We start from the raw sequence: 21,030 nt of genomic DNA, 5'->3' as shown, positions 1-21,030 counted from the left end.
GTTGAGGTGGTCGATCGATCAAATGATGTTTATGTTCGATCAAACGTTTGACGAATTCAGTTTTGCCTGAACCGCTAGGTCCAGGAATGAGCATGTTAAAGGGATGGCGAAGATACAAAGCCTCCCAACTGGCACGATCTAAGTGTTCGTCGATGACTTTGACAGTAGAGGAAGAGGGAGCAGAGACAGCAGAGGTAGCCATAGTGTTAGGAATGTCACTTGTGACACGAAAACAAACAAGACAAGAGTTTATATAATTTTTTCAGAACACGTGTATTGAATGTTTTAGACATGAATACGAAAGACAAAAATACATAAAAGCCAAAGACTTAAGTACAAGGATAAAAGGCACATGATAACCATTAACGTGGAATAAAAACAAGTGTCTGTACAACATGTTTTGGGTAAAGTTCTGACCAGTTCTATAGGGGGTAAGGTCACACAAGTGTCCTCCCGAAAGGGTCTTTCAGGTCTGTCCACGACAGTCCTGTCCTGGGTGACGGGTTCTCTTGGCCCCGTCACTAACACAGGTTGAAAAGTAACTTTTTTCCTTGAACAACTCTCGTGCATACTGGGCCACTTCTTGGGTCCAAGCCTCAAAATCCCATTCTTTCCAGGCACGGACATCTGTCCAATGGGGGTGTAAGTCACAAGCTACACACACATCGTCATACACGTCTTGGGTAGCTAAAAGTTGACGAATCTTTTTTTCCCAGCTCTCGGTAAATGCATTCTCTCAACTCCACAGGCAAAGCACGAATGTTCTCTTGTAAAGTATCCATAAACAGGTCATACTAAATCCTCTTTTGTCTGACAGAAGAAATGTACCGTCTGCACAGACATGGTTTTACTTCAGTGCCAAATTTAAATCGTTTAGTCACTAATTTACACATTACAATTCGTTCAGAAGTTTCCTCTTTCACTAAGTTGACATTGTGTAAAAGATGTCGGTAATTCGTTAACTCTTCCTCTGGAATTCGATGCAGTACGTTTACATTGTAGTAGATAGAATCGTCAATAACAAATCAATCCTTTTTAAAACCAGGGGGTTGTTGATCAATGTCTGTCCAATGGAACACTTTCAACTGAATCAGTCCTTTTATAGCATTCAGGTACCAGTGATTAAAGATTTGGTGACGTAACGGATGCAATTGTTCTTTACGTTTGACTTGTATTTTGACCAGCTCTCGGTAAATGCGTTCTCTCAACTCCACAGGCAAAGCACGAATGTTCTCGTGTAAAGTATCCATGAACAGATTATGGTAAGTTACTTCAATGTCTCGGTCCCACTAAGGGTAAGTAATGACAATTCGGTGACCATCGAGCAAAACTTTGCACTTGATCAGACCTTCGTATTGTCGAATGTTTTTCACGTCAATGTGTTCCGTCAACAATTGTGGGTGCCCTACAGGAAAGCGACAATATTTGCACACGTAGGGATACAGCGAACACACGTCCAAGTATTTGATTTCTTCTCCTTTCTCTTCGTCGGCTTGGTACAGCAAACAGGTGGCATTGGTCCTTCCTCCGTACAAACTATCCCTCGGGTTCAGGGGGTCCATGAACTGGTAATTTAAGCTCGGGATCGGTTTTCAAACGGTGATCGTACTCGTGTTCCCACATTTCCACCACTTGGTATCCTTGCTGTTCTAACTTTAGGCGTCGCTGACAAGTGCCCTGGTACAAGTCTTCCATGGTTCGTTGTAAAAACTGATTTTTAGTGCTACGGTCAGGGTAACAGACGGGACATCCGTGAAATAAGCAACCGTTAAGCTCGTACACGATCTTTGGGTTTTCTAAGTCCCAGCCATCGACCGAATACGTTCCGATGGTCTTTTCGCCTCCTCCGTTGCGGGCATGCTGAATCCATTTGTCTTCCTTGTCGCACAAGTAATGTAATCAGCGTAGGGCTTTGACCGAGTATTGACGTTTGACATAGTGGGTCGTTTGAGGACTGATGACAGCCACGGTGTTTTCAGGCATGAATCCTTGTCGATACACTAAGGAACACGCTTTGGCAATGGTGCAAGCTTCTTTCAAAGGATCGACCCCTCCGTGTTCCATGAACAGTTCTCGAAATTTTCCACAGCAACGCCGTAAAATGTCCACGTCGGAACGACAATACTTTAACATTTCTTCCTGAAAGTCGAAGGGGTCGGAGGCATGAGCCTGGTACCAAGCGTAGAAAGCTTCTCGTTGTTCGTTACCCATGTTGTCGGGGTCGTAATAGTGAGCTTCAGGTAAATGGGGTAGAACGTCGTGTTGATTGTCTTTCGTATTGAAAAAGTGTGGAAAGTACCCTTTAGCCATTTCTGTCATTCCAAACGTTTTAGGCATTCAACTCAAAGGCATGGCCAAGTAACTCATCGAATCTTTAAACTGCACTTGTCCCACTTGCATGAAAATGAGTTTGGCTTCGTTCAAAGTGACTTTAGGACGTTCGGTTCCTTGTTCCGTATAGTATCTCAAAAGAAACTGTCCATCGTATCCGGAAAAATTGTGAGCCATCACTGTGGCATGACGATGACAATCTCCGTAACGTTCGATGTCCTCTTGGCTCCACGTCTTGTCGACGGGGTCTAAGAACCATTGGGCAAAATCGGCTAACGTGTTCGGTCCTCGAAAGATTTTTTCACGTCCTCCGGGAATCTTACTGCAGTGAGGGCAATGACTGAAGATAGGTTCCTGAATGCACTTCTCGCACGCTCGATGAGCCACGCAGAAATTAGGAATGTGAATACCGGTCTCTTGCATGCATTCGAAATCAAAAAAGATGAAATTGCCTTTCTTCTTGTGACCGTCCTCTTTCTCTGGTGGGGGTTGGTATTTTTGCACGTAGCATTGGTGTTCCAAGTCCACGATGTGGTGACAAATGTGACATTTTTTCTTTCCTGAACATACGGGTGCCTTGGCATTGTTGGTACGTAGGCCTTGTCCACACGTAGGGCACAATCTCAGCAGTTGACAAGCACATTTCTGCTGTGAACCTTGCGTCTTCAAATGTTGTTGGTAACAGGTAGGGCTGACAAGCGTGCACAGACAAGTTGAAGAATGCACTGGTCTTTCGCTCAGACAGGGTGGAGAGGCCAAACATCCTGAGCATTTCAATCCGCAATGCTTGTGTTGCTCTCGATTATTATAACCATGGTCAGATTTCTCACAATAATAAACATATCCCAGGAATCCGGTGATACTGGTAATGGTATCGAAATAGTCATCGTGATAATAGACATGAATGTATTTTCCATCCTTAAAGTCTTTCCTTCCAAACAACAGACGCCCGCGCACTTCTTGAGGGTACACTTTCAAGGTGTATCGTGGAGCTAGGACATCTTGCAATTTTTGCATCTCAGGAATGCCACGGGTGTGTCTTTGGACAGTCCGTCTTGTTGCAACAGGAGTTCTGCTTCACTTCGTTGTTTGGCTCGGTCCGATTTTCGAATATTCTCCCAGGCTCTTTTCCATTCTACCGTATCGTTTTTGTTGGCATAGGTTCGTCCCACCACGATAGCCTTGGCTAAGCACATCTGGTCTTGAGGGTTGTAAATTTGGATGAGGCTACGCTTAATGCTGCGAAGCTCGTTCACTTTCCTTGCACCCCATTCCCGTCAACGTTATCACAGCCTACTCTTGCACTGAAGTCGCCACGAATGACGAGCTTATCAGCCATTGGAACGTCAGCATTGACGAAGTGGAGATCCTCATAGAACTTGACCTTCACTTCATCCGGGTTGGTCAAGGTTGAAGCGTAGCATGATGATGATAAGGTGCTTTCTTCCAGACAGGATGGGAAGTTTTATGGTCGTGAGTCTGCCGTTTACTCACTTGGGAGGTCCAGCCTATTTGCCAATCAGTGCCGTCTTCACTGCAAAGCCGACACCAGCCTCGAGTGGCTATTCACTTCCTTGGCCGCTCCATAAAGAAAGTGTATCCGGAGCCCCTTTCTCAAAGTTCGCCTTCTCCTGCAAGCCGGGTCTCGCTGAAGTCAGCAATGTCCAGGTTGTATCAGGAGAGTTCCTTTCCTATTAGGGCGGTTCTCCTCTGGGTTATTTCAGCATCGTCTCTGTCCAATAAGGAGCATACATTCCATGCGCCAGGTGTGAGAGCAACTATCCTCATTTTCTTCTTTTGTATTTAGACTGCTGAAGTAGGGTCCCCGCCAGCAGCGGTGATCTGGCTAGGGAGGTGTAGAGCAGGCAATCTTTAGGGCATCTTTTCTAGCTCCTTCCTCATGCCAAGGAGATGAGCGGTGGATTCCTGAAGACGGCTAATCAGTCTCTCAGGGGGTTGTGGAACTCCACTGCAGCTCCGCGTCAGTGGTGAACGACCCTAATGGTCTGAGTCGCCTGCATGCAGATTTGCGGTTACGGCTGCCAGTGTACCCACAGCTGCCTCTTTGTCGATAGCCTGTCGCCTAAGGACTTTAATGGGTGATGAAATGATCGGGTGGATGACAAAAGTCTTTGAGTGGAGATTTGGGTAGTTCGTCGACCTCACTCTCTCGCCTAAAAGCATATGTTCAGCAGCTTGACAAAGTCGAGTCGGCCGGAGACGGTGTTAATTGCAGTGGATGACCAGAAAGTCTTACGTGTCTCGTCCAGCTCTTTGCTCTCCACATCACTTTTCTTTCTGCCCGTTGACCGTATGGTTCTTCCTCCGCTAAGACTGCCGCGTTCAGTCTTGACACGCTAGGTAGACAAAGCCTAACTCACCGAGGCTGTCTTCCGGGATGTGGCCGCTGCGCATCTTGAGGCTACAGGTGAACGCTGAGTGCACAGTGGGGACCAAAGGTGGGCGACCGACCTCGAAGGAGTACGAATGCTTCCCTCAACCAGAGGTGATTCCCCTCCCCGGACACCCGACAGACCACCGATCTTGTATTCAGCATCCGGAGGGTACAAGGTACCTGAATATTATTTAAAAGCCGCTTTTAAAAGGTACTTTGTGACTTAAACTGACAATTATGATTAAGTAGAGGTTGGTGACCCCAGTAATGATACATCAGTATTATTGATAATTCTCGAGCAAATAATTCAACCAGTATTAAAACCGATTACTTTCCAGACCATTATTTTTAATAATGCTGAATGATACAACTGATTATCAGCGATATTGCATTTAGATAGAATCAGACGTGTGTGGCGGTGTAACTATTCCAATACAAGTATTTACCATGCACTTGTATTATTTGATAAAATACGTAATTATTTTAGCATTGTGATTTTGACAATAGTGGAAAATGGTGGACATTTACAAGTCTCTATGCCCGGTATCATTACGTATCATTGGGTTAATATCCTAGGCAATACCGACCTTCTTCGGTTAAAGTACTAATTACAACGAGTGCAGGAAGCTTGATATTGCGATACCAGTATTATCTATAACAATGGAAAGAAAATTCTTCAACACTTGGCGATAGTACAGATTTTACTTAAAAACACGCAGATTTTTCTTCTCACGCTATATTTTGTGTGAAACTTTACAACAGCGTTAATTCAGTAATGAATAATCTGAGTGTCAGTAAAGTCAGTAAATAATAAAATAATAAGTGTTAATGAAATCTGTAATGAATACTATAATGCCATTAAAGTCAGTTACGAATACCAAATTTAGGCGTCATTAAAAACAGTATTTATTAATATAATGTCATTAAAGTCAGTTAAGAATAATATAATAAGCGTCATTAAAATCAGTAATTATTAATATAATGTCATTAAAGCCAGTAACGAATAATATAATAAGTGTCAATGTAAGAATAATATAATAAGCGTCATTAAAATCAGTAATGAATATTATAATGTCATTAAAGTCAGTTACGAATACCAAATTTAGGCGTCATTAAAAACAGTAATTATTAATATAATGTCATTAAAGTCAGTTAAGAATAATATAATAAGCGTTATTAACATCAGTAATTATTAATATAATGTCATTAAAGTCAGTTAAAAATAATATAATAGTGCCAATGAAGGAATAAAATAGTAAGCGTCATTAAAATCAGCAATGAGCTATATAAGTGTCATTAGAAAAATGTTATTAAAATAAGTCATGCATAAAATAATAATTTACATTAAAATCAGTAAAATTACATTCTAGGAATTTATACACTCTTTGTCTTTCTAATTCTTTCATTTTGTTTAATTTTATAGTTTATTTGAATAAATTTGTATTTTGGAAACTTGAAGCTTATTTGGTCTACATTGTCTTGGTACATGAAGTTAAACCCTAGACGTAACACAAGACCGAACGTGATAGTAATATATGAGAAAATTAATGGAAGACAATTTATGTAAACTAAATTTATTTAAATTCTCCAAATGTTACGAGTCTGTGATCTTAAAATAAAAAAAAACAAAAAAAAAAAAAAAAGCAAAGAGTGAAAAGCAACAAGCTTTGTAAAATTCACCAAATAATTTAATTCCCTTTAATACAAAGTAAAATTGTAATAAAAAGGAACTTACGGTATTACGAATAAAATCTCAGATAATCCTACAATTACAGAATGCAAGTCCTGATAATGCAAAGTCCTGAATAAAATTTAGTAGAAGTCCAAATTAACTCCAAAGCTGAAGGCGTTGATTTGTCTGTTGTAGCTTGTATAGTGTTGATGTGCCAACCGTCTTTTGTTGGATCACAGTACAATAATTCCAGGTTCAAATTCACTATAATGTAATGTCAGGTAATGTCTCTATCCTAGAATTTTATCATAGCAGTTTTGTATTTCCAGAGAAAATAATCACTTAAATTCAATGATTTAAAGAAAATAGATTCCACTCCGAAATAATACTGGGCACCACATATAATACAATTTGATGTACTAGAACTTAAAGCACGAATGAAAAATCATCTCAGTTACAAGATTATATAGTTCTCTACTTGACCTCAGGTCACAATTAGCATTTTTTAAAAACACTATTACCTGGAATGAGCCTGATGTTTGCAAAATAAAGCTATTAGTTAGTGTTATGAAATGAGAACCTGGACTGTGTAAAGTACACTTAGGAAATTCCTAACCCTAGACCTAGATTCAAATAAATATATTACTTCTATTAAAAATAATTCTGATTTTAAACCCATATACATAAAGAATATTTTAGCTATTGATTAGTTGCTTGCAGAAAAGATCAGTTCAGGTCAAGCAGAAATGAACTCAGTTTTGGACAAGGTAAAGTCCAACATTCAATGTTGCGTTACAATAGTATGTAATGAAATTAAAAAAATATATTCTAAATATACATAGAACAAAGTTTTTATGCTTCCTTATGATTGCTGTAGCAAGCTGTTGTTAGGGACCCAATATGGTTTGAGATCGAATATGAAAGCATTGGTTTCCAAATTTATCGGTTTTGTAAATATTTATGAATAACCACATTATAGAATCCTATTTCCATGTATTGGGTATCATCCAAAATGTGTGTGTGTGTGTGTGTGTGTGTGTGTGTGTGTACTTATAGATACTGATATGGAGGATTTCACCAAAGAGGTGATTGCTTTAGCAAGAATTAGTTGAAATATATAGGTTAGATGTCATAACAATGAAGTATTATTTTGAAGCCTTGGTAAGAAAACATCATTACCAGTTTTAAATCACTTGGAACAAATAACATTTAGTTTTAAAACTAATCAGGTCAATTCCTTTTTCAGTGCAACGTATCAGATATTTCAAGTGTATGTACATGAAGTTCACTGTATAAATTCTAGTTGTATGTACATGAAAGACACTGTTAATTATAGTTGTATGCACTTGAAGGACACTGTAGGAATTACCACTGTAGGAATTACACTTGTATGTACTTGAATGACTCTGTATGAGTTACACTTGTATGTACATGAAGGACACTATATGAATTACATTTGCATGTACTTGAAGCACACTGTAGTAATTACACTTGTATGTACTTGAAGGACACTGTAGGAATTACACTTGTGTGTACTTGAAGGACACTAGCAATTACACTTGTATGTACTTAAATGACACTGTAGGAATTACACTTGTATGTATTTGAAGGACTCTGTAGGGATCATACTTGTATGAACTTGAAGAACACTGTAGGAATCATGCTTGTATGTACTTGAAGGACGCTGTAGGAATTACACTTGTATGTACTTGAAGGACACTGTAGGAATTACACTTATATGTGCTTGAAGGACACTGTAGGAATACACTTACATGTGCTTGAAGGACACTGTAGGAATACACTTGTATGTACACGGCGGACACTAGGAATTACACTTGTATATGCAAGGCGGACACTGTATGAATTACACTTGCTTGTAGACGGCGGACACTGTAGGAATTACACTTGTATGTACACGGCGGACACTCGGAATTACACTTTTATGTCCACGAAGGACACTGTAGAAATTACAGTTATATGGACACGAAGGACACTATATGAATTATAGCAAGCGAAGGACACTGTAGGAATTACAGTTATATATACGCGAAGGACAAGATAAAAAATATAGTTATATGGACATTATGGACACCGTAGGAATTATTGTTGTATGTACATTATGGACACTATTGGAATTATAGTTGTCTGTACAGTCAAGGACACTATAGGAATTATAGTTGTCTGTACAGTCAATGACACTATATGAATTATAGTTGTATGTACATTATGGACACTATTGGAATTATAGCTGTATGTAAACTCAGTGACACTATAGAAATTATAGTTGTATCTACAGTATAGACAATATAGGAATATTAGTTGTCTGTACCCTCAAGGACACTGTAGGAATTATAGTTGTCTGTACAGTCAAGGACACTACAGGAATTGTAATTATACATACATTATGGACACTATAGGAATTATAGTTGTACGTACACTACAGACACTGTATGTATTACAGTTTTATGTACACTATAGACACTAGGAATTATAGTTGTACGTACACTAGGGACACTAGAAACTCTACTTGTACGTACATTATGGACACTAGGAATTATAGTTTTATGTACACAGTGACACTGGGAAGTCTAGTTGTAGGTACACTAGGGACACCAGGAATTATAGTTATACGTATACTAGGAACACTAGGAATTCTACTTGTAGGTACATTATGGACACTAGGAATTATAGTTTTATGTACACTAGGAACACTAGGAATTCTAGTTGCATGTATACTAGGGACACTAGGAATTATAGTTATACGTACATTATGGACACAAGGAATGATATTTGTACGTACAGTATGGACACTAGGAATTATAGTTTTATGTACACTAGGGACACTAGGAATTGTAGTTGTATGTACACTAGGGACGCAATGAATTATAGTTATACGTACACTAGGGACACTAGGAATTATAATTGTATGTATACTAGGAACACTAGGAATTATAGTTATACGTACATTATGGACACTAGGAATGATAGTTGTACGTACACTAGGAACACTAGGAATTATAGTTTTACGTACACTAGGGACACTAGGAAGTATAGTTGTATGTATACTAGGGACACTAGGAATTCTAGTTGTATGTACACTAGGGACACTAGAAATTATAGTTTTACGTATACTAGGAACACTATGAATTCTACTTGTACATACACTAGGGACACTAGGAATTATAATTGTATGTACACTAGGAACACTAGGAATTATAGTTTACGTAAACTAGGGACACTAGGAAGCATAGTTGTATGTATACTAGGGACACTAGGAATTCTAGTTGTATGTACACTAGGAATTATATTTTTACGTATGTAAAGGAAGGACACTATAAGAATAATATGCTTTTTGGTTCATATTCAGCTTGCGTCAATAAAAGTTGCATAACGTTATCACAGCTTACTCCGTTTTAAATGTGGAGGTTCGGTAGTTGTTCATTGGAGTTTCTTTACTTAAATATATTAAGTGTGTGTGCGTGTGTGTGTGTGTGTGTGTTTTTTTGCAGATACAGATCCCATCCATCATTCTTAATTGAGACTAGATCGCATAAATGTGTTAAGGAATTGAAAGACAGGTTCCCTGTTTCAAGAGGCTAATGCTCGTGGGTGTAATTTAGAACAGGGAACAAGAAGACACGATCTGCAAGATAAATATATGCAATGTTTTGTTTTCCTTGTCCTAAAATATCAATAGTGAACTGTATTTCTTCCGTTATCACGAAAAATACTATCATTCCGGAAAGCTTGTTAGCAACTATACTTTGTGCAGTCTTTCAATATTTTCTCTGTTAAATTTATGGAAATGTAAAGAAGACACAATTTAATGAATGCCCCATTCATTTTCTTCAGTGATAACGTTTTTTCATTTATAAGGAAAAGTAAAGACGACATATTTTAAATAATGCCCCATTAATTTTACTCAGAGATAACGCATTTAAGTTATTAACAAAGGTAAAGACATATTTTAAATAATGCCTCATTAATTATCTTAATTGACAACACATTACAGTTATGAAGACGACAGAATTTGAAGAACACTCCATTAGTTGTTATTCTGTGATAAAGCATCTCAGGAATAAGGAAAACGAAAGACTATATAATTTAATGAACGCCCCATTAATTTTCATCAGTGGTAAAGCATTTCATTTAAAAGGAAAGGTACATACGACAGCATTTAAAAAATGCCGTATTAATTGTGTTCACTGATAATACGCTTAGAGTGAGAAACTCGGTACAAATTCACAACAGATTAAAGAGTGAGAAATTCGGTACAAGTCCACAATAGATTATAGAGTGAGAAATTCGGTACAAATCCAAAATAGATTATAGAGTGAGAAATTCAAATCCACAAAAGATTATAGAGTGAAAAATTCGGAACAAGTCTACAACAGATTATAGAGTGAGAAATTCGGTACAAATCCACAACAGATTATAGAGAATAAAGAAAAATAAATCAAATCATTAGGAACACGACATGTATCTGCGTTTTCTTTCTTCTTTCATTTGAAAAGTAGGAAACACTTATCTATTCATACTAAAGGACTTTTCAGACTATGTTTATGGTTCAGATTATTTAAAACAATATGCATCTAATAAAAAGCGTGACACAGTCTGCATATGAGTTGATTATTTTGCTTTTCTTTCTTCTCAAAGCTATGAGAGAGAGGGAGACAGAGAGAGACAGAGAGAGAGGGAAAGAGAGGGCATACTTGTTGCTGAACTGCAAAGAATGTTCATCATCAGAATGAGAAATTTACTCATTACATCCATTTTGTAAGTTTTAGTCTAATCAGCTACATCACTGTAGTAATGCACCTCCTAATTGACGCTTGCACCCTATGTCGTCTGCCGCTGCCACTGTCGTCTGCTTAGTGACTTCCGAGTCCGAAGTGATATCAGTCGAAGAGACTACAGTGGCAGTCAGCACATTCTGTTCAATTGTTGAATCTTACTTCCAATAACTCATATCTTTGCTAAGCCACGACATCAACGCTATTTCCACCAGTACCGGGAATAAATCAGGAGCTTCTCTAATAATGTCGTTTGAATGAAAGCTCCCTAGAAATTTATTAAATCAGCTCTAACTGAGATTTGGATGCTGATGTTACCTCATATCTAGTTTTTGTTATTCGGCACTTCCGTGGCTGCCTAGGTTTATCGATCTGTGTACAGTTAAAGGATCTAAAATCGTTTTTGTTCATTTTGCCAAAGGTAAAATCAGTAATTTTGCATTGCAGTTCTTTAATGTCAGTTTTTAACGTGCCTCTTCAAGAAATTCTAAATGGTGATATTCAAAACTGTCCATTGCAATATGTATTTGTATATATTAATTTGAATGAAAAGCAAAACAAAATTTACAGTTCCATATACAATTCAGTTTAATTTCATATACGTTTCTTTCTGACGATTAATGTGTTTGAAACAATTCTGATCTTATTTTAGTTAAAACAAATGTGTGAAAGAATTGTAATGCATTTAATTTGTCGATAATTCAGAGTTATGAATATTACACTCAAAACTGCAGCCATATATTTATTTTAAGAATTTATCGACTCTGCTAATGGAGATCCAATACTGAATTGAGTACAACCTACTAAGCACTAAACCCAATGCTAAACTCTTGAAGATAAACTATATCAAATAACTTTAGACACAATGCAGTCAACCTATATCATCCCGGCAATAATGATAGTCTGCTAAAGCCAAACACATAATTGACTGGAGAGCAGACGATAGTGGTCGTGAATGTCGAATGATAACAAATTGTTAGGTCTTCCAAGACAGACACATTACTGATGAAACGTAATGATCTAATGCATTTCTCTTGCATCATAAAGAGTTTGTACATTCTTATCCCGATACATGAGCTAAAGCAGGATTTCTCCTCCTTTTTGTCAGATGTGTGACTCCCCCTCCCTACGACCTCACCTGGTCACACCCACACCCAACTGGAAATGGACAGTAAGTCTGATATCACTGTAGATATCTACAGGTTTTGCCTCAATAAACGATTAAGTCTCAGTCTAAGCGCATATTAATGGTATTGTGTGTCATTCCTTTTATCAATTACCAATTATGCAATCGAAGCAAATAAATATGGCATTTTAATTCAGGCAGGTCAGTTCGTGTAAAATAAGACTTCACTTTAAACCACTGCATCCAAGTAAAGAAATCTCTGACGTCATTTCTGTCATAATAACTGATGCCTTTTGTGATTACAGACGGGAACAGGTTGGATTCATCTCGAATTTGCACGGATTCAATATAATTGAATTATGGACACCTAGTCCATTAGTGGTACGGGAGAAACTATTTTGTAATCATACAAAGATGTTACCTGATGACAAGTAACATAATTAGAGAATAATTGATGTTATTGAAGCAAGTCGTTACTGAAGAAACTCTGCAAATTATTTTTTTACCGAAAGCGGAAATCAGTTAATCATAAAAGCTTGTAGTAAAATCTTCATTTCGTCTTAAGTCATCAGAGCAACTTTACAAAGTAGAAGTGAATATAATCTTGTTTGAATGAAAATGCAAAAGGTTTCTTTAAAATGGAAATGTTTGAAAGAAATAAACCAGTTTCATGAAAATTGTAGCAATATTGCACTTTAATTTAGATGGGTTATGCATCGCGGAGGTTTCCAAAGAAATAATAATAATAATAATAATAATAATAATGAAGACTTTGTATAGCGCCTAATCGTTAGAAACTCTACGCGCTTTACAACATTAGACAACACCAATAACATAAAAAAAAATAATGACATTATTACAAAAAAAACAAACACCATGAAATTAAAAAACATAAACAATATGCTTAAAATATTTAATGTAGGGAACATTATTAAGTCTCTAAGTTTGCTCGTGCAGTCGAAATAAGTGAGTTTTAAGAGCACTCTTGAATGGGATCACTTTGTCTTTGTGTCTAAGTTCAGTGGGCAATTCATTCCACGTTGCTGGACCCTGGTATGCAAAAGAACATTGTCCATATGACTTCGTTTTCGTAGTAGGAATAATGAGTATTCCTTGGCATCCGTCCGTCTACGGGAGACGATGGCGTAGCTCCAAAGTACGCTTTTGCTTATCCTTCTTTTGAGCTCTCTTTTCAGCTTGTTTTATTCTTCTCTTTTCCTCTGCATTTTGAACTCCCTGCCTGACAGCTAGACGCCAGCTGGAACGGTTGTTTGCACAGCTCTCCCAGTTGTTGACATTGATGTTTGCTGTCTTCATATCCTTCTTGCAAACATCTTTGTAGCACAGATGTGGTCGTCCAGTTGGTCGTGCACCGTCTGCTAACTCCCCATATAACAGGTCCTTGGGAATGCGACCTGGGTCCATTCTCTTGACATGGCCGAGCCAGCGAAGGCGCCTCTCGCTGAGTATGGAGAACATGCTGTTCATGTTGGCGCGTTCTAGAACCTCTGTGTTGGGTACTTTGTCCTGCCACTGGATGTGCAGAATGCGCCGCAGACATCTCAGGTGGAAACTGTTGAGTTTCCTCTCGTGTCTTGCATAGGTGGTCCATGTTTCACTGCTGTAGAGAAGTGAGCTGAGCACGCAGGCTTGGTAGACACGCACTTTGGTCTTCTCTGTGAGGTTGGGGTTGTTCCAGACCCTCTGGTTAAGTCTGGCCATCACTGCTGCTGCCTTGGCAATCCTGCCGCCCACCTCAGAATCAATGGAGAGTGAGCTGGAGATGTTAGACCCGAGGTATGTGAAGTTCTCGACAACTTCCAAATTGTACCCATCGATGGAGACAGAGGGAGGGGAGTCTGTGCCATGACATTCGTTTTCTTCAAACTGATGGTCAGTCCAAATTCCTTACATGCATGGGAGAGGCAGCATACCAGCTGCTGAAGTCCATCTTCCGTGTGTGATGTCAAGGCTGCATCGTCGGCAAAGAGCAATTCACGGATGAGTACTTCTGTGACTTTAGTCTTAGCACGGAGACGGGCGATGTTGAACAGCTTGCCGTCAGCCCTGGTATGGATGTACACTCCCTCGCTGCAACCCTTGAATGCGCACTGGAGAAGCATGGAGAAGAAGATGGCAAAGAGCGTCGGTGCAAGGACACAGCCTTGTTTGATTCCGCTAATGACTGGGAATATTTCAGATGTTGCGCCATTGAAGCACACTGTGCTGTGCATGTTCTCGTGGAACGACATAATGACAGCAAGCAGACGTGGGGGGCAGCCGATCTTCTGCAGGAGTCTGAAGAGTCCACTCCGACTAACCATGTCAAACGCCTTCGTCAGGTCTATGAAGGCAATGTAGAGGGGCATCTGCTGCTCGCGACACTTCTCCTGCAGCTGACGTAGTGAGAAAATCATGTCTACAGTTTTCCTGCCGGCTCGAAATCCACACTGGGACTCTGGGTAGACGCGGAGGCTAGGATCTGCAAGCGCGCCAAGGCAACACGGGCGAAAGCCTTTCCGACGATGCTGAGGAGGGAGATGCCCCGATAGTTGTTGCAGTCGCTACGGTCTCCTTTGTTTTTGTACAAAGTGGCGATGTTAGCGTCACGCATGTCCTGTGGGATGTATCCCTGTTCCCAGCAAAGGCAGAGAAGTGTGTGTAGGGGCTGGAGCAGTGCTGGTTTTCCGCTCTTGAGGACTTCAGGCGGAATGCCGTCACTTCCAGGAGCCTTCCCACAAGCAAGGCAATAGATGGCTTTTCCGAGCTCTTCCAGGGTGGGCTGTGTGTCTAGCTCCTCCATGACAGGCAGGTCTGGAATGGCGTCCACGGCAGTTCCAGTGACATTGTTTTGGGTTGCATATAGCTCGTGATAGTGCTCAATCCATCGTTGCAGTTGTTTCCCCTGGTCTGTGATGACTTCGCCCGTCTTGGACTTGAGGGGGCGGTCTTGTAGCTGGGGGGGGGGCCTGTCGCCTTTTTGATACCCTCATATAGTCCTCTTGTATCCCCGGTGTCAGCAGCTGTCTGTATACTGTTGCAAAGGTTCAGCCAGTAGGTGTTGGCACAGCGGCGGGCGGTCTTCTGGGCGTTATTCCTTGCAATCCTGAGGGCTCGTAGTGTTCTGGGGCTAGGTGCAGCCTTGTATGCCAGGAGGGCTTTCCTCTTTGCCTCAGTCACGGGCTCCATCTCCTCCCAGTTTGCCTCATACCAGTCGTCATTCTTTCGCTCCCTCTTCCCGTAAGCTGTGATGGCTGAATTGTACACAGAGTCACGGATATGGGACCACTTGGAGTCAATGGTGTCATCAGGTGTCACTTTGGTGAGGGCTTCCTTCAGTTTGCTGATGAACTGCTGTGTTTTCTCTGGGTTGCTTGCACAGTAGGTGTTGATACGTGGGTAACCCTTCTTGTTGGCGTGGTGCAGTTTCTTGGGTAATATTCGCACCTTGCTGGCCACGAGGGAATGGTCTGTGTCACAATCGGCACTGTGGTAGCTGCGGGTAAGGAGGACACTGGCCAGTTCTGCACGCCTGGTGATGACGAGGTCTAGCTGGTGCCAGTGGCGTGAACGTGGGTGTCTCCACGACACCTGGTGGATCTCCTTGCATTTGAAGAAAGTGTTGGTCACACATAGGCTGTGGGAGCAGCACATCTCCAGCAGTCGCTGACCATTCTCGTTGATCTTGCCCCTTCCGTAAAAGCCGAGACAGGTGGACCAGGCCTCATGGTCAGCTCCCACTCTAGCATTGAAGTCTCCTAGTAAGTAAATGCTTTCATTGTTGGGGATACTGTGTATTGCCTGATCCAGAGCCTCATAAAACTTGTCTTTCTCCTCGTAGGTGGAGCAGAGGGTTGGGGCGTACACACTGAAGTTGTTGACTGGGCCTAAGGATGTTGACAGCCGGAGGGCAAGGATTCTCTCAGTACCTGATGATGGAGGTTCAATGAAGGCGATTAGCGTGTTCTTGACGGCAAAGCCTACATCATGCTGCCTAGGTTCATCCAAGGGCTTCCCCTGCCAAAAGAATGTGTAATTGACTTCCCTGATGGTTCCGCTGTCAGCCAATCGGGTCTCCTGGAGGCAGGCAATGTCGATGTTCAGTCGGGAGAGTTCTCTGTCAATGACGGCAGTCTTCCGTGCATCGTCGATCTGCTGTAGGTCAGTGGTCAATCCAGGACACATGGTCCTGATGTTCCAGGTTGCAAAACGAAGAGTTGGAGTCTTTTTATTTCTTCTTTTAGTCTTTCCTGGTGCAGAGTTTTGTGGCCCACTTGTCGAGATGGTTCTCTAAGCTCCACGCACCCAGTGAAGCAGGCAGGCCATGGCGGGCAGCACCTTACTGACTGGGGGCTGCCCAGCTTGAGGCGGGCGGTAGCTGTCCAGTGAGACTTGATGATCTCTCCCACCGTCAGAAGTAACCCCTGGCGCCAAGCTCTACGCCAATCGAGCTTTGAGTGGAGCTATGAAGCCTGGGCAGGGTGGTATGGAGAATCAGCTGTTGCCCATGCAGCAGATCCCCCCTCTCCACGCAGCTGGTGTGCCCAAGGGAACGACGAATGCCGATACAGCTTGGCACCAACGGCGTCGCAGGAGTTGCCGGAATGACGTTGAAGTCGGTTTGGAATCGGAGTTTTCCTTCTCCTAGATGAGCTACCCTCCAAGGTTTACGAGTCCCATCTACCCGAAGCAACTGGTTTTAAGGCGCCAGTGGGCCGCCTTCACCCCTTCTCCTGTTAGTAGAAAACATGGTCTGCCGGGCTTCAAATCTAAGCCACTCGCGAAGGCCAGGAGCTGGATTTTAGTTAACAGAGGCAGTAAGAGACGCAGGCCGTATGGGGCATTTTGGAGGATTGGGGCGCTTGTCTCCCACTCCCACCCCGGGCAATGTCAACCTTAGACCACAATAATGAGTATACGATTGTCAGAAGAGGAGCGTATCTTGCTGGTGTGTACACATGGGTGAGGTCGGATAGGTATGTTGGACTGGAGTCCGTCAGTGAAACGTAGCACAGAGAACAAATTTTTTGTTTGATTCTGGGTCAAATAGATAGCCAGTATAGAGTACAGAGCAGCGGGAAGGTGTGCTCTGTTCGTGGTACTCTAAATATGATCCGAGCAGCTGTGTTTTGAACTTTTTGAAGTTTCGGAAGTAGATATTGAGATGAACCAGACATAATTGAGTTACAATAGTCCAGTCTCGAAAGTACTAATGAACATACAAGTGTTTTAAGTGCATCAACTGAAAGATATTTGCGAATGGAGCTGATGCGTCTCAGCTCAAGATATGCAGCATTGCATATGTTCATGACATGTTGGTGCAATGTGAGAGTACTGTCCAGAGTAACACCTAGGTTTCGTACTGATTGTGTGAATTTAATGTTGGTGTTACTGATATTTATTGTTTGAGGTAAAGGATGTGAATGAGAAAATATTTGTGTTGTGATCAGAATGGCCTCAGTTTTATCATCATTCATCTGTAGCTTGTTACGCGTCATCCATGATTTCACATCAGAAATGCAACTCTACACCTTGGAAGGTAGCATCAACTTCAGCTGAGTGGCTAGATTTGTATATTTGGGTGTCGTCATCTTACAAATTTTAAGACACTGGATGATGATCTATGACACTTGAGAGCGGCTGAGTGTATAGAATGAAGAGAACAGGTCCAAGAACAGACCCCTGTGGAACACCACAACATAGATCAACTGGGTTGGAGTGTATTCAATTTGCAGACACAATTTGTGTCCTGTTGACCAAGTAGGACTTGAACCACAGTAAGGCTGTATTATGAATGCCAAATACATGCTGGAGACGGTGAAGTAATATATCATGGTCAATATCCATTAGCCAAACTTGCCAGAAAAGTCTGCAGTTAAACACGTTTAATTTATGAAAGGTCAACATAAACTCGTCATTACAAAAATGTGCAGCCCAGTTATAGTCAGATTCAGACGACAGTCGGGCAACATAGCCGAATACCAACGACAGAAGATTAAAATGAGCTAAAGATAAACACGTGATGGTTTTTGTTTGCAAGTGTGCTGTCAGTTCATAGTCACAACACCTTATGATTGCAATTTAGTCTTGAAATCTTACATTTTTTACAAATTCAGGAATTATATTTTTCATACTTTATGAACTTAATTTAATAGAGACTATCTAATGAAATTTTTAGATAAAAAAAAAGGTCGATGAAAATCCTTACAGAAAAGTAAAAGCTGGCACAACGCCACACGATACAGTATATAAAATTCAAATAAAAGCTTGTTAACTTTATTTTACCAAGAAATAATTAAAAATTATTGGCATTTTTACACGAAGAAGAGTAAGAAAGATACAGATAAAAAATCTTATCAAGAAAGAAAAGTATAGTTAGATAACAAGTACAAGGTACTGAGTTAAACCTAGAATACAATAAAGATCGGCGGACATTTAGGAATGTAATCTTATCAAAGCACTGTCCTTGAGTTTATTTCTTCCAAGTCCTATCAGTAAATAGTCGCGCCATTTTCTCATCAGTGCCATTATGTTCCTTAGTGCCACAATAACTAATGGGGAATAAAGACATGAATTCACACTAATATTGTCTTTTTTCCGTGGAATATAGACCATCATCAACACTGATATTGTCTTTTTTCCGTAGCCTATAGACCATCATCTACACTATTATTGTCTTTTTTCCGTGGCCTATAGGCCATCATCTATACTAATATTGTCTTTTTCCGTGGCATATAGATCATCATCTATACTAACAGTCTTTTTTCCGTGGCTTATAGACCATCATCTACACTGATATTGTCTTTTTCCGTGGCCTATAGACCATAATCTACACTGATATTGTCTCTTTCCCGTGACCTATAGACCATCATCTACACTAATATTGTCTTTTTTCTGTGGCCTATAGACTAGCATCTACACTGATATTGTCTTTTTGTGAATGACCTTTAGACCATCATCTATACTAATATTGTAGTTTGTCTGCCCAATAGAATATCATCTACACTAATATTCTCATTTGTCAGTGCCTTATAGACGACCATATATACTGATATTGTCTTTTGTCTGTAACCTGCAGAAAATTATCTACACCAATAATGTATTTTATGTGTGGCCTATAGACCATCATCTACGCTAATATTGTCTTTTGAAATATTGACCATTGTTCTTATGGTTTATATCAGTATTGTTATTATTATTCTTTTATTTAAATATGTTGGTTGAATTTTAATTATGATATCCCGCAATCCCCACCCACTTCCAGAAATTTGCAATATAGATGATCTTTAGCAATTTTATATATGTGTGTGTGTGTGTGAGAGAGAGACAGAGAGAGACAGAGAGAGAGAGAGTGCGTGTGTGTGTTTCGGATTTTTAACGTAGCTTTAATAATTTGAGTCATATCGCAGGAGTGTTTGCAGTGTGGCAGTTAATAGTGATGTCTAGCACTAGGGCGATAAGCCGCAGACATGTGGCATCATGTCCCACCCAGTCACATTATCATGACACCGGGCCAACCAATCCTAACTAACCTCTTAATGCTGAGCGCCAAGTGAGGTAGCTGCTAGTACCAATTTTGTAAGTCTTTGGTATGACTCGGCCAAGCAATTTTCTAAATCGTTCAGAAACACCAACATTAAAATATAAATTGTCTCTGAAAAAATTGACACCCGTAAAAATTCCTTTGATTCCATAAACATGTTATGGATATTCTTTCATTTTTTATACTAAATTGTACGCACAAATTATATTTACCACTGTTTTCTTGTAACGAATATATTTTAGTCTCGAATTAAATACTCTTTTCAGTAAACTGTATTGTATTTAGAAAACAGGATGGTCACAGTAAACGTAAATATCAGTTTAGAGTTATAATATAAATGCTCACGATTGCTTGCCATTTGGGAGAACATTGTAGTAACATGAGACAATTTGGGGACTGTAGGAGTTCATAAGGAGAAATTGGGACACCTTAATGGGGTCATAATTAATTATTCTATATTAAAGGTGTTCATAGGTAGAACAGAAATTTGTGTTTGTGAAATACATATTCCACTCTGTTATCGTTCTAACCTGCTCTCATCAGCAGTCGAAAGTATACATACAGTATACATACATTTACTCATTATTTGGTGACTACATTGAAGCAGATTTAGACCTGAACATCATTGGTTAATTGAAAACAAAATTTGTGTTATTAGAAACATCAAATGGTTCCTAACACGACCATTTGTGTTGATATAAACATCAAATGGTCCCCAACACGACAATGGTTCAATAGTATCATGGTTAGAATACAAGGAAACAGTTATCTGTATCACTTTCAACAAGATCTGATGCACACGTTTTCTGCCCTGGCAATGATCGTTTATCTCCAATAACGAAAACTGAGACTTCTTTAGTTCTGAAAATGTTCATAGTAGTATAGGGGGCCACCCTAGCCTCAATGGGAATTAGCATTACAGGACCCCCTTGGGCCACTCTAGCCTCAAGGGAAATTTAACATGGAGAAAAACCCTGGGCCACTCTAGCCTAAAGGGAAATTGAACATGGAGAAAAACCCTGGGCCACTCTAGCGTCAAGGGGAATTGAACATGGGGAATAGAGTTTGGGTCTGTCTAGGGACAAGGGGAATTTAAATTTTTTTTTTTTTAAAATTTAAAAAAAGGGTAGGCAATCGAAAGTCATTCTCTTTTCGAGACCTATGAGTGGC

General features: G+C 40.2%; 1 protein-coding gene across 1 annotated transcript in view; it reads right to left on the bottom strand.

Moving 5' to 3' along the window:
- LOC149806230 (uncharacterized) overlaps nucleotides 1-11,387 on the bottom strand; it is a 107,344-nt gene extending 95,957 nt beyond the window's left edge. Inside the window, exon 1 of the mRNA XM_089937523.1 lies at nucleotides 11,111-11,387. Within this exon, the coding sequence (XP_089793649.1) occupies nucleotides 11,111-11,171 (61 nt within the window). The 5' untranslated portion in view covers nucleotides 11,172-11,387. The remainder of the gene's footprint in view (nucleotides 1-11,110) is intronic.
- Between the last annotated feature and the right edge of the window lie 9,643 nt (nucleotides 11,388-21,030).

The sequence above is a fragment of the Sinohyriopsis cumingii genome, chromosome 2 (assembly GCF_028554795.1).
Source record: "Sinohyriopsis cumingii isolate HCF-2022 chromosome 2, ASM2855479v2, whole genome shotgun sequence".
Lineage (NCBI taxonomy): Eukaryota > Metazoa > Mollusca > Bivalvia > Unionida > Unionidae > Sinohyriopsis > Sinohyriopsis cumingii.
The sequence above is the reverse complement of the archived record's forward strand: the minus strand, read 5'-3'. Positions and strand labels throughout refer to the sequence as shown.